The sequence below is a fragment of the Cygnus atratus genome, chromosome 3, assembly GCF_013377495.2.
Source record: "Cygnus atratus isolate AKBS03 ecotype Queensland, Australia chromosome 3, CAtr_DNAZoo_HiC_assembly, whole genome shotgun sequence".
In the NCBI taxonomy this organism is placed as follows: Eukaryota; Metazoa; Chordata; class Aves; order Anseriformes; family Anatidae; genus Cygnus; species Cygnus atratus.
This window is the reverse complement of record NC_066364.1, coordinates 2,451,890-2,475,635: the sequence shown is the minus strand read 5'-3', so window position 1 is coordinate 2,475,635 and position 23,746 is coordinate 2,451,890. Positions and strand designations below refer to the sequence as shown.

The 23,746-nt window shown below is 43.6% G+C and overlaps 1 protein-coding gene across 4 annotated transcripts in view; it reads left to right on the top strand.

Annotated features, from left to right (window-relative positions):
- KIF13B (kinesin family member 13B) overlaps positions 1-23,746 on the top strand; it is a 124,740-nt gene that overhangs the window by 356 nt on the left and 100,638 nt on the right. Inside the window, exons 1-2 of one of the 4 annotated variants that reach the window (XM_035563547.2) lie at positions 132-497; positions 10,006-10,099. In XM_035563547.2, the coding sequence (XP_035419440.1) occupies positions 464-497; positions 10,006-10,099 (128 nt within the window). In that variant the 5' untranslated portion in view covers positions 132-463. Of the gene's footprint in view, positions 1-131; positions 498-2,061; positions 2,081-10,005; positions 10,100-21,951; positions 22,137-23,746 lie in introns of those variants that run through there. The other 3 variants (XM_035563550.2, XM_035563545.1, XM_035563551.2) reach the window with 3 other exon arrangements.

Here is a 23,746-nt window from a genome sequence, read left to right as displayed (position 1 = left end):
GTCCCAATGTCCGTGTGTCCCAATGTCTCGGTGGCCGTGTGTCCCAGGTGTCCCAATGTCCCGGTGGCCGTGTGTCCCGGTGTCCGTGTGTCCCAGTGTCCGTGTGTCCCAGTGTCCCTGTGTCCATCGTGGGGTCCAGGTGCAGTTGTCCCCTCGGTAGGGTCATGCAGCTGGGGGAACCTTCCCCCCTCACACATCTCTGCCACCTCCCTTCTCAAAACCAACTTATTTTTCCTCGTTCCGCCCCGTTTTAGGGCTTTTTGTGGTGTCCCGGGTGCACTCCTCCCGCACCTGTTTCACAGCCGGGCCCTGCCCTCCCCCAAAGATCTTGTCCTTCTCTCTGATTTGGGGGAAAATTGCTCCTTTCCTGTATTTTCCCTGCGCTAGCCCTCTGCTGTGTCACTTCTTCCCCTCGCCGGGACGGAGTCGACCGGCTGACAGAGGCACCACAAGGGAAAAATAAATGTGGAAGAGGAAGTGTGAATTGAGGAGAGAAGGTTTTGCTGTTTTGTTTTGTTTTTTATTTTCCTTTCCCCTCTCAACGAAACTTGCCTGAGGGTTTTGTTAATCGCACCGCGGTCCGGGCATCTGGTTAAATGTTTATGACTCGTTTTAATTAGAAAAACTTGCTCGAGATTACGAGGAAGTAAGTATGAAAAGGGAACTGCAGCCGGGGAGCGGAGAGGTGAAGAAGGCAGCGGTCCAAGGAACGTATAAGGTTTTGTTTTCCCACATTCTCACAGAAGTGTGCCAAGGCCTCCTTCTGGGGAAAGGGGATCGAGGGAAGGCAGGTTAATAGCTGGAGCAGAAAGGGAAGGAAATATAAAGCCCTTTATCTCCTATCTGATCGGAAACAGAATAACTCTTTAACTCCTTCCAGTGAACAATAATAATAAAAAAAAGTTAAAGTCGGTGAATAAAGCATTTCCCTAACTTTTAAAATAGAAGCAGGGGAATGTCAAACTGTATTTGCAAGAGCTGTCAAGAACCTTGTGCAAAGTAAAGGAGATGGTGTTGATATCCCTATGGTCTGGTGCATTAGGTCAGCTGAGGATTGTTTGACCAACATCTGCATTTTTAAAATATTTTTTTTAAAGTTGTGGCAACGATGCTCAAAACGGAGGAAGGACATGTCCTCCTTGTGAGGAATTGGTGGGTGAAGGGAGAGGGACAGTGAGGATGAGATGCTGGGAGCTGGCATCAAATGGGTTGCCCAGGGAGGTGGTGGCGTCACCGTCCCTTGGGGGTGTTCAAGGAAAGGTTGGACGTGGTGCTTAGGGACATGGTTTAGTGGGTGACATTGGGGGTAGGGGGATGGTTGGGCCAGATGATCTTGGAGGGCGTTTCCAACCCTAATGATTCTATGACCTGGAAGGTGCTGCCCCGTTTTGGGGATAGTCACGGTCTTTCCTCTTGCTCATGTCCCTTTCCTGTCATAGATCATTTCCTTGCCTGTGACCCAGACATCTTCTGTGTTGTGCTCTTCACTGCCCAGATTATGGGATCATACAGCAATTCAGGGTGGAAGGGACCTCTGGAGGTCTCTAGCCCCATCCCCTGCTCAGAGCAGATCGAGCTTGATGAGGCTGCGCAGCTTCTGTCAAGTTGTGAATCTCCAAGGGTGACTAACGCGCCTTTCCCTCCCGGCATATGTTTTGCATATGTTCAGCCCCGACTTTGTGCACGTGTAGTGGTCTTCCAGCTATTTCCAGCTAGAGACTGAGATCTGCAGGGCATATACATGGAGGTGATGGAGGACGAAGTGGTGAGAATAAAGGGGAAGAAAGGGGTGGAAGGGTTGTAGGTTTAAAGATGTACATATTTGGGAGAAGAAGGGAATGTATTGTTATCAGAGCCACCTTATTCTCTATAGGCTTAAAATGTAATGGACTGAGGAGACAAGCTGGAGCCTTGTTATGAGGTGGCTCATCCAGGAGCGATGGATATCCAAGTATCACCCTTGCTGTTCACAAGAGAGAAAGGGGACTCGAATCCCATATCCTGCACGTAGCTCGGCAGTCGGGGCATTACCTCTCCTCTGTAAGAACAGCTCTGCACCTGTTAAGCATCCTGTTATTTTGTGAGTGATAGCTAAAGCCATGCAAGTCTAGACTCAGAAATCAAATTATTTTTCCTCCCCAAAACAAACTGTCCTGGAATAATTTATTTACTTTTTTAATCAGGTTATTTGCTGTGATCCAGATGTTATAGGCAGTTTTAAACAACTGATACTTCTCTACAGCATTTCTGATGTTCCTAGAAGTTGTAGAAACAGACAGCAATAAGAAGCCTATTTGTTTTCTCACCGCCACGATGTTAAATTTAAGAATTTGTGTAACTGATTTTCTTACGAGTCATCTAGCTGCAAGACTTCTGTGGCTTTGCTTTTTTAATAAGCCGTGAGGCAAGAGGCGGCTTTCTTGGAAACTCTTTAATCTGCACTTTGTTCTTAATAACGTTTGTATGAAGTTCTGGGGCTTTGGACCTGAAGCAAGTATTTGTTTTCTTCAGGGTCACGAGTAATGTTCTTTCCCTCCCTCTGAACCGAAGGGCTTAAAACTGCAAACCTGTCAGATGGCTCCAACTGTAGGAGTTGAAGCTCTGAAATATATTCTCAGTGTTTACTTGTGGTGGTGGTGGTTGTCTGTAGCGTTTGAATTATGAATTTCTTAAGGCGAGGGTTTATTAGGTTAATAAAAGCGGTATGTTTAACGATTACTAATTTATACAGCTCATAAAAGTGTAATAGGTTCTGCGTGCATGTTGGAGGGATTTCTACATCAAATAGTTGGTTAAAGGACTTGCATTTCAAGGTGATCTTATTGAGGGTCCCGCTTCTGTTTCATGCAAAGTGGCAATCCCTTAAGTAAGCTTACGGTACTAATTTTTAGCAGTGAGGGGAAGCGTTCATAATTGTACTTGAATTATTTTTTTATTTTTTTATTTTTTTTTACATCTTGCTTCAAATTAGACCCCAGTCCTACAGGCTGTGTATGGAAGCCATGATTTATAAAACAACTTCTGGGTCTTTTCACCTGCAGTGTCACACTTCCGAAGTTGGAAGCTCTTGTAGGCAGTAATCATGACTTCTTTTTTTGTACTTTGTGAGCAGAGATCTCGATTAACGTGCAGTTATAAAGTAAATAGTTCAGCTTGTTTTATTTAAGAAGACTCTTAAAGTCTTGTTTTCCTTGGTTTTAATGCAGTATGTCATTCGCTAAAATATTTCCTACTGCACCACTTGTTCAGATGGGTTTTTCATACCACTCAGTGACTTCAGGTGTTGTATTTTAGAGTTGCAGTGGGTTTCCCTTTATCAATGTTGTCAGTGCTTCACTTCACTTAGCAGATATTCATTGTTTCAGGTAAATGCTGCGTAGAGCTCAAGCCATACCATGAAGCAAAGCAAAAGACAGCTTGAGGCTTTTTATATAAGATCTGTCTTACTGAATATTTTGGTTTCGGGTGACGTCGGCGTACACGCATCCCATAAGCAGGTTCAAATCCGTGTGTTTCTGTGTCTGTGAATCAACCGAGCGTAGCGTGGGCATCCACTCTTCCTGCAGGTTTGTGGCACCGTGGCACGGGGTCGATGGCTTCCAGTGGAAATCTCTGGGTTGCCTGTAAATAGACATTGGCGTCTGTCACGTTAGAGTGTGTTCATCTGGACTAGTTTCTGGGTTCAGGTGCTGCTCGTTGACGATAAAGCTGCTGCCTGCAGTGCTTGCGAGGAAGGAGTTTGCTGCCCTGTCTGTAAGCTGAGGGCGGTGTTAGGTGCTGGTTTGCTGTCCTCCTGCTCCCTGGAGGAGGTTGCGTTCCCAGTCCATTGAAATGGAGACAGGGGCGGTTCTCCTGTGTTTGTTTGTTTGTTTTTTTCCCCAGCGAAGATTACAACAGAAACGTTTTATCTATAAATCGGGGTTTGTGTAAGCCGTCTTACAAGGTTAATTATGGTATTAGAGTAAACGAAACGGCACCTGTTGTGTTCTGATGGCAGCGTACAAAACACCAGGCTGTCCTTCCCTATAAACCTTGTGATAAACGAGCACCTCGACTTTTTAGTGCTTCCTGTTGGTTGTTGATAACCTATGAAATAGTGTTTGTGGTGTGAGCCGGATTAACCTGGAGGAAGGGTGACAAATGGGTAAAGCACGCAGAGTCGGTGTTCCACCTTGCATTCCTCAGCCAGGCAGTCGTATTTTAAGGACTCCGCAGGTGTTACGAGCTTATTCCCCACCGCCAGAGAACTGGTGAGACTACCACGCACTCAAACGTGGATGCCGCAGAAGGCAAGCAATTCCTGTGCTAATTACATCTTTAGAGCTAGCCATAAGTGCAGTACGAGGTTACCTTTCTGCTCCGGTTTCACGTTTTACCTTCACGAAGCCAACAAAAGATCAGACGCGCTCACTGCGCATAGTTCTGCCCTGGCTTTTAGTGGCAGAGGAAACGTTATTGCATTTCGTTCCTGGTGACTTTGAAGCTGAAACAAGAAAGCCACCAAGAAAACAACAGAAAGCCACCACCCCGATGAAGTCGCCTGGTCCTGGGAGCTGAGCAGCGCACGCAGCACTGACCACGAGGCAGGTTAATGTCCAGGTACACGGAGTGCCGTCACTGAAGCTGTTTGGCAAGCTCTCTTCTTGCAGAAAATGAAACAGCAGAAGGTCAAATAAACAAACAAACAATATTTACCCTTTGGATGAAGTAGCCTTAACAAGCGAAGAGCTTGCTTGCGGCCGTGCTCATGCGTGAGCGGACGTACACCTCATCATGGAGATAACACCGTGTGCCCCGCCAGATGCACTCATGCATATTTGATGGCCTCTAATTGCTGCAAACTGAAAATTCCATGATCGATATTTGTGCGGTGAATGTATAGCAGAGAAGCTTGGAAGATGCCTCCTTAGACTTCACGTAGGCTTAAGGGACGAGTCAAATCAGGGTAGTATTTTTGTCCTGAATGTGTAAATTAGTGTGGCTTATAATTAATGTCCTAAGAGTGCTATTAGGCTAACTACTTTTTTTTTCCATTTAAGCTCTTAGCACTGTCATTTATTTATAAGTTATTTTTGCTCTCTGTTGTATCGCCAGTTGGTTTTCCCTTTATTTGTGTTGGCGTCTGCATAGTGAAGGGCAAAGAGGAAAATCACTCTTAAGGCAACAAACACTGGCAGGGAGACGCGGGGACCTGTTGTGTTTGAACTAGCTTCCAGCTTTCTGAAAAAAACAGCAACAAAAGCAAACAACAGCCTCATGGGTTGTTTTTTTTCAGTTGACTTTCACTTAGCGTGCGATAAATAAACTTGAAAATATTTTTAAATGAGTACTTAAACATTTTTCAGTGTTCTTGCTGTTTGCTTTTTTGGACCGAGGAAGGCAGAGGAAACTAATTTCTTATTCAGTGCCACTTGCAGGCACGACATTCCGGTTCTAACCTTCAAGGGAATGTTAAGCTTGTGAAAATCTGCTGGCAATTTACAAAACACAATTTCTGTCGTCTCGGTCTTTACAGGAGATTATTCTGAGCTGTTGTATTTGGGGCCAGTTTTGATTTATGAGCTTAGTACGTGCACTTTAAGCCTTTCATATTTTATTTTTTTTTACCCCAGTTAATTTCTCTGAAGCCCCAAGAGCAGCTGTGCTGGTTCCCAGTGACTGCCGACCCCGATGTCCTGTCTCCGAGGGGACCTTTCTGAAGCTGCCCTGCACCCAGTAGTAGGACCAGGAAGAATCTGGTGCAGGTTTTATTCGACCTGGCTTATAGCACCAGGTCCACATCTTTGTTTCAGTAGGATTTGGGATCAAATAGTATTCAGAAGGGCTGAAAAAATGGTCAACCATCAGAAATAAGAGTTTCTTAAATTGAAATCTGGCGGGAAAAAGTTGTATGGAAATAAAGGCTTTTGATGACTTGGCAAGTGCTTTCCCTTAATTTGTCTTATAGAATGTGGCAACAAGTCAAGTATGTAAAGAGGAAGGTATAGAAGGCCAAATAAGTCACAACAGACATTTCGGCTACTCCGGCTGTTGGACTAGGAGCCGTTATGCCGCGGTCCCAACCACCAATTTAATAAATTGCAGACAAACTTACTTACTGTATCATCTTTCCTTTTAAGATCATCTCAAAGCTCCCGGTGAAGGCTGTCGCTGAGGATCATTTTGTCTGGTAACCTTTAAGGGGATGACTTTTTTAGGGTAGTGGCTGTAAAGCCCGTGGGATCAGCACGTGGAAAACACCGTGGAAAAAAAATGACGTTAAAAACTGTTCTGGAAAATCTGCTGTGCCGAGTTTACAAGTACCAGAGGCGTGACAGCTATTACGGAGGGAATGGAAACTCCTACCTGTCTTTGGGAGCATACCAGCGTATCTCTAGCCCGCTGAATCCACCGTGGTGTGCGGTGGTACGCTGCCCCAGGGTTTGCTTTTCCTGCTCGCTCTCGTTTTCTGACTTTTCTCTACCCTGTCTGAGCCGTGCTGAATTTCTTAGGTTAGTGAAAAAGGCCAAAGTGGTGTGTTTTATTTAAGGTGGTGTGATTTATTTAATTTTTTTGCAATGCCCGTAAGGCTTATCAAAGACATAATGACTTAGGATTTGCACGTGAGTATGGTTTCACCTAAGATCTGCATTGCTTGAATCCCCGTTTTTATTGTCTTAGGAAACTTTTTGTAAGGAGTAGAGAAATCAAGAGAAACGGTAAGGAGAGTGGCCTCCTTCAAGCCCCAGCTTCCACTTTGACAAGTAAAATAGAAAGTCAACTCTGTGAGTAGCTCGGATGCACATGGCTTGACAGCGAGTTTTATGCTCAGCCCAGCTTCGCTGAGCAACTTCTACAGCTCTGAAATGTAAACGTGGAAAAATGACCAAGACGTTACCCATTTATTATGGACGTCACAATTCCCTTACGCTGAAGCAACGGAAGAAGCTTTCGTTCCCCTCAATACGCATCTCTTGAGATGCCGAGAGTTTGAGTTCTGATTTTTTGGAAGGCAATTAGCTGATGAGTTTCTTGATTTGATGAAGCAAATGAGCAGTTGATTGTGTTTGCTCAGTAATTAATGAGTGAAGGTAGAAGAAGGTTAGGAATAATAATAGGTGAGATTTTTAAGTCTGGGTGATTTAATGATGAAAACACAGAGCCGTGATGATTTGTGATAACTCTCTAAAGTTTGACTGTGTGAGCCACTTCTGTCATCGTTTCGCTTCTCAATGCCGTGCTGTCTGGAAGAGAAAAACAACAAAAAACTTCTCTATGTCTGCGTGGAAAGAAACAATAATCCCCAGCCCTGACAAACGACTCCTCCTCCTCGCTGCAAGATGAACTAATCAGGGGTTTTGCTTATCCTCTTGCTTTGATGCAGCCTGATTGTGCTTGTTGTTCAGGGGCAGCAAGAGCACTGCTTGCTTGGGAGATGCTGAAACTAGTAAAAGTAAGGGTGGAGTACATGTGATCGTATGAAAAAGAGGAGGAAGATAGTCTCTCTGTGAGACTAACCTGCTTTAATGACATTGAAGACTTAATGAGGTGGAAATGATGATGATAGGATTTGCAGCACTAGCTAATGTGAGATTCATCTCTGAGCCTACTGGGATCGTTAAAGAAATCAGAAATCAAAGAATACGCTTTGTGATGGAGACAGAATTTGTAAAAAGTGTACGATGAGCTATGGAAACAAATTTATCAACTACTTTTTCAGCAAAAAGAAGAGCTGCCCTGTGAAACTTTTGCCCAGGTAACTGGAATACATGTCCTAAAGGGGATCTGATAGCTAACCCAGCCTGGAGGCTGAATAAAACCCTTTCTTAGGGTTTGTTCCCTGGGACACCGTGAGCTGGTGTAGCAGTTCAGGCTCAGCCAGGAGAAGGGCTTGCTCTTCTGCCTCCTCAGTCCCCTCGTACACTCTTGTTTGCACTGCCTTTGGCGCTCTTCAGACCTCTCACTGGGCTGATGTAACCTTCTGTAGTGCCTGAACACATCCCTTTTTTACCGGTGGGTGGTTTTCTGCCAAGGGAGCAACTTAATGACTTGCAGAGGAGTCCGGCGAGCACGGCAGTGGTGGCAGGTAAGCCGCAGGCACACGTAGCCGGGAGGACTGTTCCCTGCCTGGCAATAGCTGGCTGTTAGTTCAACTCACCACGTCTGTGCCCTGCGTGTACGATCCCCAGATAAGGGATTTTAACATTATCTTTCTGGTGGCAGCAGGCAAGGTGTGCTTTACACAGTGAACTGGCTTTGAATCGTCCCTCTTTCCCTGCGAGGGCGTCACTCTAAGGACCTCCTGTATCCTGTCTGTGTGCTCTCCTAGAGGTATTTCACAGAGATGTACAAGACCTCGAGTTTCATGGGCAGTCGTGGATACAAGACCTGCCATCAGCGTTCTCTCTCAGGAGGTGGATTAAAAAAACGTGACAGCGACCACAGTGCTTACACCCAGAGCGAGCCTTCTGCTTTGCATAAGGGAAGTAGCATATAAAAACCTTGGTCCGTGGTTGAGGAAAAGCAGGTCACTGCAACGCAGAACGTTAATCACTAACCAGCCAGGCCAAGATAAAGTGGCATGTCAGATCTGGGACGTACGAAGAGTATAATTTGAGCTAAGCAAGCATGCGTTGCGTATTAATGTTAGGTAAATTGGCTTTCAGGGTGTGGAGAGAAATTAAAATAAACAGCAGCTTCTGAAACTTGTCTGTCTCTTCCTTCCACAAAAGCGGAGTTTAATAACAGAGGAGAAGTTTTGTTCAGAAAGAATTCCAGTTTCAGTTTCATGTGGCTGCTTGCTCTGACCTGGTAATCTTTGGCTTTCTTTGCTGTCTTTCAAATAGTGAAAAATGTATCACATCTCTCACAAAAAGTCAAGGAAAGAAACTTCCTCTTGTATTATTTAACAGTAGAAAGGCGTCTGTGAGGTGCCCTGCAATAAATTAAACCTGTGGTCTTTGCCTGAGAGATTTGCAGTGTGAGTTTATAAGGTGCTGCGAGGTAAAAGAGCAGGCAGAGGTGACAAGGAGGGAAGGAGCAGAGATGAAGGAAGGTGAGGATTATAATTAACGTGATTAGACGGGAGCCTATTTCGGTGGTTCAGGTGAGGTGCTGAATCCTTTATGGAGGTGGTTGTGCGGTGCCTCTTGCCATCACGGCGCTCGAGAGCACTCGGGGCGTCCCATTTGTGTCTCCTGTTTGTAGGCACCAGCGTCTGCATCGGTGTAAGAAGACAGGACTGCACTGCTCATGTCCAGAGCCCGGTGTCTGTAGGCAGGGACTTGGGTTGCAAGTGGCAGTTTGCTTTTTTATATCTAACTCCCTTTGTCGTTGGGTGGATGCCCTGCACGGTTGTCGGCGTTATCTGAAGCTTTTATTTTGTTTTCCCCGCCTCTTCCACTAAGAATTGGGATTTACTCTTAAATATTCTTACTACTCATAGGTCATATCCCATTGCTTAGCATCGTTTGGAAGAGTTGGCCTTTCCAGCTTCCTTGGAGCCCGTGGGGTGGGCTAAGCCCCTTTCTGCACACTCAGGCCAAAATTATTTTTGATGGGACTTGAATTTCCCCAAGCAGGTGCCCCGGACCGGACAGCTGGCATGGGGTGCTGCGGTATCACACGAGTGGCCGGGAAAACGTGCTGCAGATGGTCGGGGCAGCTTTCCTTCCAAGAATCGAGTTGTCTCGGAGGGAAATAAGGAGAGTTGTCCCAAGTGGTCCCATGCCTAACGGTTCTCTCCCCAGCAGAAATTTCATACCGCCTCGTATCTGCTGATCGTCCTTCAGCAAAACCTGAAGCGCTCCTTTTTGGCGTGAAAAGAGCGCGTGCTTCAAAGCTGGACAGAATCCATCCCAGCAGAATATCTCTACGAGAGGAATTTGGCAGTGGTCCTGTTGCTATTCTCCAGCTGATGGGTGGCTGTCAGGCTGCGTGAATAAATTTGGTGTCTGGAGGAAGTAATGGTGGATATAATCCGGGAGCTTTAAGAGCGGCACTTGACACTTTCTCATTTCTTTATAGAGCTTGATCTGCATACAAAATGTGTGGTGGATGTGGATGCAAACAAGGTTATTCTTCACCCCGTAAACACCAACCTTTCAAAAGGAGATGCCAGGTAAGACGTTTTGAATGAGGAAGGTCAGGTTTCATAAATTAAATATGAGGCTAACAACTGGGAAATGTAGGCCTTGATAGAGGCTTTCATATTCCTTCTGCTATGTAGTTACCAGCATCTATAAAGTAAAGCTGACTGTGCCATGCTGGGAAGATGCTTTGAAAAGCAAATACTGCCTTTTAAAATGAGTGTTTGCTTCCTGCTCTAAACAATGTGCTAGCAATTAATGGGTCTGAACTGTTTTCATTCCTTCTTGTGCGCTATTATGGGACTGAAGATATTTAAATCTGCAAAATCATTTGAGCAGGGCACAGTTTGTCGTTTTGGAATGAAATTAATCTTCACAGTTATTTTCTCATCATGGACTTGAACGGAATAGTGTGTATGAAGGGGTATAGGAACGTGCTGGAGAGGTGTAGCTCTTGAGGGTCGTGACGGTGGTGGGGCATCAAAAATGCATCAGAAATACTTGGAGAGGTGGCTAAGGCAGGAACTAGTCTGTGGAGGAACGGGCATCGATTTGTTAAACTGTTGTGAAACTGAAAAGTCGTGTCGTTGGTAGGGTTCAGGCTGGGAGCAGTTAATTTATTGCTTGTTTGCAAGGGAAGGAAATGAAAAGCTTGTGTGCGTGAAACAAAATAACAGGGGTCCAGGAAAAGGGAAAAGCTGTTCCTGGCCATGTACAATCGATCCTGATCTGTTTTCTAGTAAGGAAAAAAAAAGGGGGGGGGCGGGTAACAGAACTGAGAGAAATTCAGCTAAACACACAGAAGAGCTTTGTTTAAATGCAACGTGTTGTAGTTTTCACAGAAAAAAATGTTTTTATCCTGTTTTATCATGTGAAGCTGCGCTGTATATCACAGATGAGGTAAAGGACGCTGTTAGGCTTCACCAACCCCAAGTGGTAACATGCCGAAAAGCCAACATAATCAACTGAATCAATTGCAGTATGCATTTTCTATTGACACCAGCTAAAAGACTTACTGCAGACAATGGGGTTGGAGCTTTAAGAAGGTCCTTAAAAATGGCTGTGTGGGGCGGGGTGGTTTTGTTTGTATTCATATCTGCCTCCTCCAGAAACACGTGTATTGTTCAGCTGCCAAATACCTGTGCCGACTTGAGCCTCTCAAACCACGCAAAATGGCAGGAAAGGGAGATTCTCAAAAGCCAGGTTAGTCAGCGGTATTGAGGACGTTTTCCGGAGTGTCTCTGAAATGTGGCAACCAAGCGAACGCTGCGCAGTTTATCCTCGCTAATGTGTGTTTGAAAATGTTCCTACTGCAGTCGTGAGAGAATAACGTAATGCAAATCGTGCCCCCCGGCAAGGGAGGAATCGTTTGGCAATCGCCTTGACTTCCCAGGCAAGGTGGTGAGTCTTGTGTGAGAACCCAGCGGCCCGGACTGAAGAATGGCTCATTTGCATTTTCACAAATACCCATTGCTAATCTAAGCAGCAAGCAGAGTGAATTTATACGGGGTGATTACTACAAGGGAGAGAAGCGGAGGCCCATTAGCTGCCCTGAAGATTTGCCTGCAAACAGGGAGACAACGTATCGCAGAAGCGTAATTTGAAGCAGTGAGGATTTGGAAGAGGATCCTCTCCAGAATGTAATCCCCTTGAGAGGGGCTGCCACTCTGTTGCCTTGGCTTCTGCAGCTCCATCAGAGGAATCTCGAATATCAGCTCAAGGATGAAGTTGGTTTTAATTATGGTTTTCTAAGTTTGGGGCTCATTTGTTTTCAAATTCTGTGTCTATTTCCAAATCCACACTTAACAGCTTTGCCTTGTGCTATAAAATCATTTCGATTTTAGGCTTGTGTAGTGCTCAAAGTGAGTTCAGGGAATTCTGACACATCTCATATGCTCTTACTTCGCAGAGAAAAGAAAAATAATACTGTAAATAAACTATTTAGATGCTTGCAAAGCAGGGTACATTTGAAAACCTTAAGACCTTGCCTACACTTCTCATTAAGATGCTACGGTCAATTTAGGAACCAGGAAAAGAATTTAAGGAGCAGGAATCTGCTGTTCCAACCCTGCTTGTGTATGACTCAGCCAACAGTTGGAAAAACAACCTGTGACTTTGGGAAACGTGTATGTTTTCCCACTTCCATCCTCTCTGGTAGAAACCAAGTCTGGGTGATGGGTAGGTATAAATAACCAGTAAGTGAATTAGCCTGGGTCACGGGTAGGTATATTTGTTGTATAGGTTATAGGTATGTTGCTGGCAGAGCTGTTAAAATGGCAAACACCTGACCCAATGTTCTCCATCGTCTCTTAGTTAAAGACAAGAAGTAGGATTTGGAGATCCTGAGTGTTATACCCACCTTCATCTGCTTTCCCATAGGACCCTGGGGGGAAAAAAGGTCAAAAATTCTGCTTTCTATGCATTTCATGTTTTGATGGATACCCAGCTTGAGGTGTGTGAGACCTGACTTGTGGAGGCAGCCAATTGTGTTGATGTAATCGCTGTTGAAACATTTTCAGGTCTTCAGAAAAAGAGTGGCTGCTTCAAATTTTCCATTAAAAATGAAGGAATGATTTGGAGATCCAGGTGGCAGCTGATCGGCCTCTCTTTCTTCTGTGTCTACAAACTGAATATAATATTTGCACATTTCTCTAGGGACTTGAGGATTAGGAAATGCATGTAAAACACTTGCTCTCAAAAAAGGAAGTTTGTTTTTGTACAACTTCAGAAATCTAGCATCCTTGTGTTAGTTTTCCTTAACCAAGAAATGACCTTTCTTGAGACAGAAATGCAGCCAGTTGTGGTATTGAGCAATCGCTGATAGTGCTCCACTGGTTTCGGTGATCTTGTGCAGAAGATCAATTTTAAAACTGGATGACCTCTGGGCTGGGTAGGCTTTGTGACCAGCCTTGGGATATTCGGCTTGGGTTGGTTGAGTTGTGGTTTCTCATATTAAAATTAAAATTGTGCTGCGTGGAAATGGACAACCTTTTCTTCAGTTGCTTTTATACAATGATTTGCCACAGAGCCTGGAGTTTCATCACACGTTTCCCCAGATAATGACCTTTTAAAATCAAAATCTCCCTTTTCAAGGATGTATGAACCTCCAAGGATTGGGTATAAACAAGCAACATCACCAGCGTGACCTGTCTGCCTTGTGTAGTTCTCTGTTGCAAATGTCAGGGCTAAAGTTTATCAGCAGAGGATTTACTGTGGCTGCAAAGGTTGCTCAGAACATGGTTACTTGGTGGCTAGGGCTTGAAAGAGGCTCTGAACTCATTTTGAACGAAATGAAGAGAGAAATCTGACAGCAACAATTGGAATATTTATAAGAATTCGTTTGAAAAACATCTAAATAGACTCTCATTACTTTAGGTTCTTCAATTTATATATATATATATTTACTATCAATTTGCTTGTGTTGTGATTTTACCTTTCCCAAAACAAACCTATTAAAAAGAACTATTCTGACGGGTCAGAATAAGGAGTTTTATTATATACTGCAGGCAGAACTGTAGTTGGTGTGTAGTTGATGAAAAGCTTTGATATCAGCTGTGTGTCGGTCCGGAGCAGGCTTGTGAAGGAGCTGGGATATTGGTAAAACAAAGCTTTATTAAATCTGCTCAGCAAACCAACTTTGAGCCTTTTTTTTTAAGAGAATGTGCTTAAAAATGAAAGGAATTGGAACTTCTGTGTACTTTAGTCTTCATTTCTGGTATCCAGATGCTTTACTTCTTATTGTAGATGCTTTACTTCTACAGAACAGAGCGATTCCAAAGGCTGGCACAGGGAAAAAAAACTTTCCAAAGGAACAAGTGCAGCTAACTGAAGTGGACAACTATGTTAAACCAGGCTGGGTTTTCCTGTTTCAGCTATAGTAATATCTTCAAGTAGTACGTTGTAATAGATATTTCAATAACTGAATATCTTCATAAATTTAAACACAAACGGATGTGTTTTTTACTTTTAAGGTATGTGTTCCAGGATTTAAACCTTTTTGCTTGCGAAGTTGAACTACAGAAAATCAATGTGATTGTTTTCTGAGGAGTCCTGAGAACTGAGAAGGGGTGTGCTGGTATCGTAGTCAGACTTGAGGATCTTTGTAGCCTTTCAGAATCTGAGCTTGATGATTTCTGCTTTGAGGAACTGGATAGAGCCCAGGTATGTTTTACCTACAGATGAACACTTTTATACATTTAGAAGATTCTTTACCATTCCAATTCCACCCTGCACCTTTTTTGAGACAAATGACTGCCCTGAAGGAGACTTGTGGGGGAAAACGATTTTGGACTACTTTCCTTGCAATTAAAACAAGATCACCTTTCATGCTTACGTTCTTGTGGCTACTAATATTCAACAATACTTAATTATAATTCAGTAATAATTCAGCAAAGGGAAAGCTCTGAAGTTCTTCTATAAGTGAGGTTGAAGATTGTTAAGAGAATAAAACCAAGATCCATAGAATTTAGGAAAAAGAACAATTAAAAAAATCCTATTTATGCATTAAGTAAGTAATAAATTACAGATTTCAGATGAATGATGGAGTTCAGGCATCATTTAGGATGAGATAGTCCAGTGTGTTAAATCTTTCCGTAGGTCATCTTTGGATGAAAGTTTTTTTTTTGTTGTTGTTTTTTTTTTCCTGTGACAAAGCTGAGGAACCTTTCAAGACTTTTGAAGAAGTGAAGATTAGGACCAAGACAATGATCTTGATGTTGGAAAAAATGGTACTGGAGAACACTAATAAGGGAGTCTCAAAGACCTAGTGCCATCAGTTCACTCATTTTGAAGGGTTAAGTGTGAAGCGGATGAATGCTTATAACCATATGGAACCCCTAAATTTAGAAAATGCAATAAAAATAGGTGTGCGAGTGTTTACAAAAGACTGCTGCTGTGGTCCAGGGAGTTGAAATACGTATGGTGAGCCAACCTTTGTATTCTAATCTAACTGGAAAGTTCATAAAACGCCTAGATACTCTGTGAAATAATGAGTTCAGCACGCAGAGCTTTTGCCAAGCTCAGAAAGTCTGTTTAGAGCTGAATAGGATCTTATCAGGTCCTGCTCTCACCTATTCTTTGCGCAGCTACTAAGAGGCAGGAGACGGCATCTGTGCAAGCCCACGCAAGCTGCCCCTGCTCGCCGTCAGCCTGGAGCCTCGGGATCGCCTTGCCAGGGCGTGCGTGCTGAGAGGCAGGATAAGCTCCTGCGTGGCTCTGCCTGAGCAGGTACACAGCTTTTGGTCCACACAGAGCACAGGTGAAGCCATCTTTCAGCTTCCTGCACTGCCTTGCGTGGCTCGAAGTTTCTGTAAAGCTTACTGAAAGCTGAAAATAAGTTAGGACTTATCAGCTCTCGCTGTGCGGAGTATTGCAGATCTTGTGCTCGCTTGATAACTGGGGAAAATACCAATCTTAGAGTAGCTGATCCCATCGGAACTGCCTGAACAGCGAAGTGGCAAAACTTGCACGTAAATAGATTGCATTTCCAAAAATCTAGAAATGGGTAGAGCGCAGGTTTGGGAAACTGTACATCAACCAGTGGAAAAACTTGAATTAACCAATTATAAATAAATTCTGTGAAGAAGCGTATTATCACTCGTACAATTCACTAAAATATTTGATATATGTGGAACAGTAGTCGAAAGCTTTGATTTAAAGATGGGTTAGCAAAAAGTATTGTGATCCTTTTGTCTAGGTTGTAGTATTTTGCTGCTTTTGTGCAGTTGTTTCTCCCCATGTCTTCTAGAACAGCGTGCAGACATTCAAGGTGCCCAGAGAGGAAAGGCTGATGTGATTATGTTTGCATTCTTGTATGTGTGTGTGTAAATATGGACTGGAAAAGCTGACCGCGGGGGTAATGGAAATACTGACTTTTAAAAATACTGTGTGTTAGTGGGAGTGCATGGGGATGCATGCTTCAGTTGCTCTGCCTTAGGAAAGAATGTGCATAATCAGTAAACGGAGTAAAAGTATGAATGCAGCTCTATATACGGAGTCAATCTGCAGAACTCCTTGCCCCCCAAAAACAGAGGCGATTACTGGTATATATTTAAGGAAAAATACACACATTTTCTTGAAAGCACACCGTAACCCTGCCTGCTGTTAGGTAAGACGCACTTGAAGAGCTGCCTCGTCCTGGGCAGTGTTTTGTGTGTGTGTCCCCAGCTGTTCGCGCGCACTGCTTAGAAGTATCAGCTGTTGGACACAACCAGAAATTGAATATTGGGCTTGGTGGGGCATTTGTATGATGTGCTGTGGCTGCCGTTTGACAGCAAAGCAATTCAAGTGAAGAAATATTATCGTGTTTGAAGACGGGGGAAAGCTGACTGCGCCGCTTGCTGCTCTGCGTCTCCGCATCGCTCCTGGCGTCGTATTAATGCCTGCTGTGCTAAACTGCTTGGGATGGGAACAAATCAGATTGGGATGTGAGTGTGCAGAGGCAGCATTAGGCACAGAATTGGCCCTGTTACCTCCTGGTGCTGAGGGGGACTCGCTCGCCCTATTCCTATTAAGGGTTCCTACTGATATCTAAAGCTCAAGATGAGAATGAAATTTTGGGGTTGGATGTTAAGTCAGCTTTGTCTTGCAGAGAGCAGCTCCATGCGAGGTTTCGTAATGCAGAAACGTTCCAGGAAGTTGTGGGGGAGGGAGAGAGAGTGTGCATATTCCCAAGGCTGCCAGCTGACATGCAGAAGAAAGGGAAGCCTGCCTCTGTCTGCATCCAGACTGGTGCTTTGTGGGCGCAGAGCAGCTCGGAGGAAATTCAAGTTTGCAAAAGCAGTGCTGGGAGATTTTCCTGTATTGCTGACTCTGCTCGTGCTGCTCTGTTGCATCCGTGCGTGCAACTTTCACTTCAAGCATGACACTGGTCTGTAAAATCATTATTTACGGTGAGTCCCCTGACGTTAGTATTGCTGCATTTATTTATTGATTTTTTTATTGATTAGCCGATTTATTGATCAGCTTACTGAACAGCCTAAATACATTAGAACAGGAGGGAAAAGTACACTGAAGTCTCACCTTCGAAAATGGACAAAGTTGTTTAAATGGTTGAATAAAATCCTGGTAAAACCATTACTTCTTCAGTCTATTAACAGAGTTTATTGTGTAGGAAGCCATATAAAACTAGATTACAGAGCACATTCCTGTATATACAAATTAAAGCTGGACTACATTCAGCTGCCAGTCATCTACATTTCATTGCAAAATGCCTTCTGATGTAAAATAAATTATCTGTATAAAAATGTCTGATGAGTTGCTGCAGTACCCAGAAATCATCATCTTTCTTGGAAGTCTGAAGGGCAGCTTGTCCTGGAAGGATCTTAAATCAGAGAGGATCTGGGACGGATGGAGGATTGGGGTGATGCCTGGAGGAGAGCGGGGGTAAGCAGCTAGCATGCAGGGTGCTGTCACTGTGCACCTCTTGAGCCCTCGGTTGTTCGAGTGAGGTGGTATTACACTGCACAAGGAGGTGAGTGCTTGCCATGAGAAATACTTATCGTGGGCAAAATTGAGAGGTAGGAGCTCTGCCAGGAGAGAAGGAGGTTGCTGCACTGCAGGCCATGCAAGGAAGTGTACTTGCCACAGCGCACATGCTTTGACTTAAGTAAAAGTGAGAATGGGAGGCAGAAACCATCCACAGATCTTTGGTGTAAACTGAAATGTTAACAAAACTTTGAACTGTACCTCCAGCTTGCGTGTGTCTGTGCGCTCAGAAAAGAACTTTATCCCATTTTATATTCTTTAAGGAAGTAAAACAGCGAGTCTGACGGATTTTTAAAGACAGTCCCCCGCCCTCCAGTCGGGTCACACCTATTTATTTCTATCTTTTTTTATGGCTGATATAGCCATAGTAAATTAGGATTATCTGTTATTTATAAACTCTGCCCATATTGTAAGTGAAAGCTACTTTTAACACAAGCTGTGTCCTCTTGAAAGGCAGCCACACCACCACTAGCAATCATTGTTGGCCAGCTTATATTGCTTAGCTGAATATGAGAGAAGCTTTTTGCAGTTGCTGCTGATCTGGCAGAATTGGTCCCAACCTCCTGCACTTAAGGGAAAGACTTTTCATAACAGATGAAGAATTAATTTGGCTCACATGCCACGTGACGTGAAGCATAACCACCTACTTGTGTCGGATTCCTAACTTCTGGTCCTTTTCCTTAAAACCTAATGCAGCTGGAAAGTGCCTGCAACCTCAGTTCTTCACTAAACTGAAGGATTTTATAGCAGCAAGCTGCGGAGTGCCCGTAACAAGGCTGAGCTGCCTGCAGACAGTGTTTAGAGGTGGATGCTGATAGTTGCTAAGCAGCCTGTCCTTCACCAGACTTCGCTGGACTTGGCAAAGGCTTCTGATTGTGAGTTATCTAAGGAGTGGACTTGTGCTGCAAATAGAAAGCAATTTGCAATCCCTTCCCGTTGCAAACCAGCAGTCAGGGTCGGTTCCCAGAGTGAAGAAAAAAAATAAGAGGAGAGCCCCTTGTGTGGCATATCAAAACTACAAGAATGAACGTGTTAAATATTTCACTGGAATGGAGCTTTTATTTCAATATTCATAACAATTTTGAGAGAACTTGTCTATGGTTTTGTTTTTAAAGCCAGGCTGTATCTGAAGCTTCAAATATCAGGCCATTGAAGCTTCAAGGAGACTATGATGAGTTAGTTGTCTTTTTGACTTGTTAAACGCCCAGGTTAGTACAGACAAATCCATTGGCTTTGGGAAGAGTTGGTGGCAGTTTGGCTCAAACTTCACTTTTGATGGAATTAGGATCTGACCCAGTGTTTTCCAGTTTAGCCCAATAGGGTTTGTTGACTTCACTGCAGTGTAAGTTTCTCTCTTATGAAAATAATTTGAAAGGGCATAATATTTGATTTGGCTGTAGTAATTCTTCAAAATGGTAGAAATGGAGTGAAAACTGAATATATGAAAATAAAGAAGCAACACTAGCAAATAGTCCTGAGCCGTTCCGACAGCGTGAACGGAACAAAATGCTGGATAGGTGATGAAAGCTGATCTTTAAGTTCAAAATATTTATTTATTGTGTTGATTTAATAGGTTAACAGAAGACCTAAAGGCTTTAAAGCATATTTACTGTTAACAAATCAAGAAAGATAGGGCCATACACTGCAGGAAAAAGGAACAGGTAGGGGAGCAAGCCCCAGGTGTGCCTGCAGTGCTGTGAATAGATGCTGCAGCTGTGAGCACTTTTGTGGAATTATTCCTTCTTAATTCTCAACTCTTCAATAATAATGCTTCATGAGGTTAGACTATAAAATGGGTTCTGCGTGGTTTCATGCTGGTCAAGTTACCAGTTTTAAGAGCAGCACCTAAATACACATATTTGAAAGTGTGTTAAACTACTTAAACTATTTTTTTGCCTACCAATTTTCTTCTGAGGATTTTAGAGATTAAACTCCAAAATCTCTATCTCAGATGCGTATATTCATGAGATATGCAAGAAAAAATATTTTTGCTTCCAGTGTGATTGATTAGCAGTAGCCAGAATAACTTTGTTCATGCTGAACATTTCGTAACCGTCTTTGCTGCAGTCAGTTTAGGTTGTGTAGATGTATCCCTCAAGCTAATTTGGGATAAGCTAATCTGAGTGTTGAGGTTGAGTATCTGGCATCCCGTGCTAACCTGAGCTTTGGTGGTCTTCTGGGAAGCTGGTTAAATAATACATCATAAATATAATAAATAATAAATGTCACAATATTAGTGGTGTTGACTTTTATGGTCAACTAGAATACATAGGCAGACAGTACCACATTGACTCTTCTCAACTCCTTAAGTTTTGGAGAATGGAATACAAAAACTGTCAGGGTTTGCTTTCTAAACTATTTACGGTCTTGATATGGGAAGGGAAGAAAAGGAGAAACCTCGTACCTTTTAGTCTCTTATCATCATTGTCCTGAGGAACTTTGAACAAGTTTTTGGAGTTGTGTGTATCGATTTGAGGTAACTTTATTATTATAGTAATATGCTATTATTATGTATTACTATACATTATTATTATTTTGTGGCGGTGGTGGTAAATTAGAGGTGGAAGTTCAAAAGATGATGCATACAGCTGATGCTGAATTACGTTTAAAGGGGTTAGCCTGGTTCTGTCACCATCTTATGGCTCTGTACAGTTGGAAATAACACTGCTGAATTCAGAGGAAATCGTTTCTTTGTTTTCAAGCTTTTACAATAAGAGAAGGGAAACCTGCAATTGCTGCAGCACCTCAGGATTTGCTTTTCCAGTTGATATTTACCAATTTTAATTTCAGATGGCAAAGAGATAGGAGGAGGTGAGAAAGCAGCCTCTGTCTCTGGTTATATGAATCAACATCTTGTCGGTATTTTTGTTTTTGTTTTCCATGAGCTAGGGCTGCAGGAATGCAGCATCTGCTGCTCTTGCACAGGCAGCACCCATCCCCGTGGGGTGGAATGTCTGTCCTCCTGGAAGGGAGCAGCAGAGGTAGGGCAGCTCGTGGCCTCGTCCTAAAAGGCACTCTAAGTGTTAGTTGTTGTTGCCTTTTCCTATTTATTTTTTTTAAATAGAGATACTAGACTATTCTCCCCTGGTTCTAATTTACATGAAGATAACTTCTCTTTATCTGTTCTTTTGGTCTAGGGCAGGATAAAGTTGGATAATATCAAGTTTGGCTTCCCATGGACTGTTACGGTGTGAGTTCAGCATTCGGTGCTGTGGGAATATGTGATATAACATTTCAGTTAGTACATTTACCTTTAAGACAGCTTGGATAAGCACATACCATCCTACAAAAAAAGCAAAGCACAATTGTCCGATGAGCTTTCCTTTGGGACAGAGGCAGTCAGGTTAAGTAGTGATGTTTTTTATCCAAATGAATGTGAAGGAAGAGAGCTGAACTTTTAATGTGCCTGGGGAGAGGAAGGATGGACTTCTTGTAAGGCCAGGGGCTGCACTGGTGGATTTGGGTCTCAGCTCTGCTCTGCACTTATCTGGCTGTAGGATAATCGCCACAGATTCCTTCTTTTTCCATTTGCAGCCCCTAAAATCTAGCATTTTTTCCATTTTCTTGGTTGTTATCTAATGTGAGAAAGGTTTTATTGTTTGGAGAAGGTGGTTTTTTATTGCTTCAGGAGGGTGGTTTTCGGTTTGGGGTTTTTATTTTTTGTCTTGGTTGGGTATTTTTGTGGTGTGTATTGTCTTTTTTTGTTTAAATGTAGGAAGCTTCTTGTGCTGGTATGTAACTAATTAGGTCACATAGCTCAGTTGGACCAGAACTTGGGGTCTATATTGTGGTAGTGCTGAAAAGAAACCCCACAAGTCAATGTGTATTGTCTGAGGTTTTTAGGCTAGGCCACTTACTTCCAGCCTTTTGCAAAGCACAATCCAATTTTCTTTCTTTCTCCTCAGGGTTCACAGACTTTTGCCAGCATTTTGTTCTGTTCTTCAGCAGAAGTAGCTCTACAGTGCTGATCAGATTAACAAAACGAAGAAATAGGATATCCACCCGGCTTTTATCTGAATAGCCCTTCAGTGATGAGCCTTTCAGCTCTGCATTTTTAAGTGTTATTTATACACGTTTATGATCTGAATTTCATTTATACTTGGAAACAAAGGTACTTGTAAAAAAAAAAAAAATAATAATTTACCTAATGTGAATAACGCTGATTAGAAAGGGAAATATCAGTGGTTTTATTCTCCTGCCCAGTCTTTTCCTGGCGTGAACGCTCTCTGCTCTTCTGAGCTCTTTGACTGGCACGTCTCCAGCAGGGCTTCGTCTCGTAGCCCATAAAGCTCTGGTTTCTTTGTGAAAGTGCAGCTGGAGGTGATGACTTTGCAGAGCTTGCAGCCGTGGTACCACAGGAAGGAAGATTTACAGTGTGCCGAGCAGAAAAATAAAACACTTTAGAGGTGTGGAGGAAGAAAAAAAGCGTATGCAAACTTCGTGGCAGAAGAAAGAAATAGGGATGGTTCTGGGAGGAAGCAATTAGCTGGTTGCTTTGCTAATCCGCTGAAACCACTTAGATGAGACTTACAAGCGTCTCTACCGCCTACAAGCTTGCTAACTTAGTACCTGCGCTGCCGACAAGTAAGTCATGCAGTAACTTCGTGCTAAAACCTTACATCCTTGCTTTGCTCCAGCGTGCAACTGCTGCCTGCAGAGTTTGCAGAGAGTTGTTATCTCTTCCTGCCACCACTAAAATACCTTTCTTTGCTGCTTCGAAGAATTTAATCCAATTGCAGCGACGGCAAGAACTTACAAGAATTACACCAGGGTGGCAGAGCCGTGACGGGTTCATGTTGTAATGCAGGGCTACGAGCGGTGCGGGGTGAGCACGTTTCTGCCTGCTGAATCACCGCCGCAGCACTTCGCCACGGGTCTGGGAGCTGGCGGAGCAGCGTCCTCCCTGCCGTGGGCTCTGCTGGCGATGAGCAGCCTCGTGCCTACGTAGGATGCACGCCTCTGAAGGCAACACAAGGGGAAACAGCTCAGTAACACGGGATGTATATCCTGGCACAGCCTCTCCTGAAAAAGGTGGTCGGCTCTCGAGCTAAGGATGTTGCATGGTTTGTAAACAAACGTTTCCTCACCTGTGTTTTCCTTCTCTGTGCTCAGTCCCCACTGAGGTTTCTGGGGTTGTTCTCTCCCAGGTAAGGTCCTGGCACCGATTCCCTCCCAAAGGACGGGGGTTACTGGTCCCAGCTGGCTGGGGTTGGCAGGGACCTCTGGAGGTCATCTGGTCCAACCGCCCTGCTCAAGCAAGGTCTCCTGGAGTTGGAGCACGTCCAGATGGCTTGTGAACACCTCCAAGGGCAGCTCGTGGAGCTCTGCCCATGAATAAAACCAGAAGTTGTTTGTGGACTGTTGAGGAGCGAGCTTATTCGGAGTGGTAGACTTCAGAAAACACCTACCTTGCAGAGATGTGGCGACCGAGCTGGCAGTACTCTATGTAAATACCAGCTGTCCCTGTCTATTTGGACCTATAATTATGTGGAAAGCGAGAGGTTCATTCTCAAGGCTGTAGCGATGCAGTTAATTGTAAGTTAATTTGGAAGAGGTCATTATAAAGATGGAGGTCTTAACCTCTCGGTAAGTTATAATTAATTGCATCCATCCAGAAACTAAAAAGTGAGTCATGATCATGAAATGTAGACATTGAATTCCTTTTTTTTTTTTTTTTTTTTAAATAAAAAAGGAGTTGATACCTCAGTCTGGAATGGGACCCAAAGAAATTCCAGCTCAAGCTGAATGCTTTTGCCTCAGTGATATTTGTTTCTTGTCTCTGAGCTGTGGCTGCTTTGGCTCCTGGACAAGAAAAAAAAAGCTTTGAAGGAAGGGAAAGGTTTCAGCCTTCCTAAGCAATGGAGGTGGGACGTTGATCCTTTGGTGTTTTTAATCATGTATCGTATGAGCAGTTCCTTCGGTGGCAGAGATCCAGCATCTCAGTTGTCTGCAGACTTGGCCGAGGAAGCATCGTGAGACCTGCTGGGTTTTGAATAGAGGCTGGGCAAGCCTTAGTATTGCGGATATCATGTGAGATAGTGCTGATGTTCAGAGGCTGAGATTTCATGTGGGGGGTACACAGAAATGTGGGGTTTTTCTGCTTCCACAGTAAATGTGGAAGTAGCTTTCGTTTCCGGAGGGGAAAACCAAATTTCCTATTTCTTCCCTCTATCGGTTCCTAAATTCAGTTACCC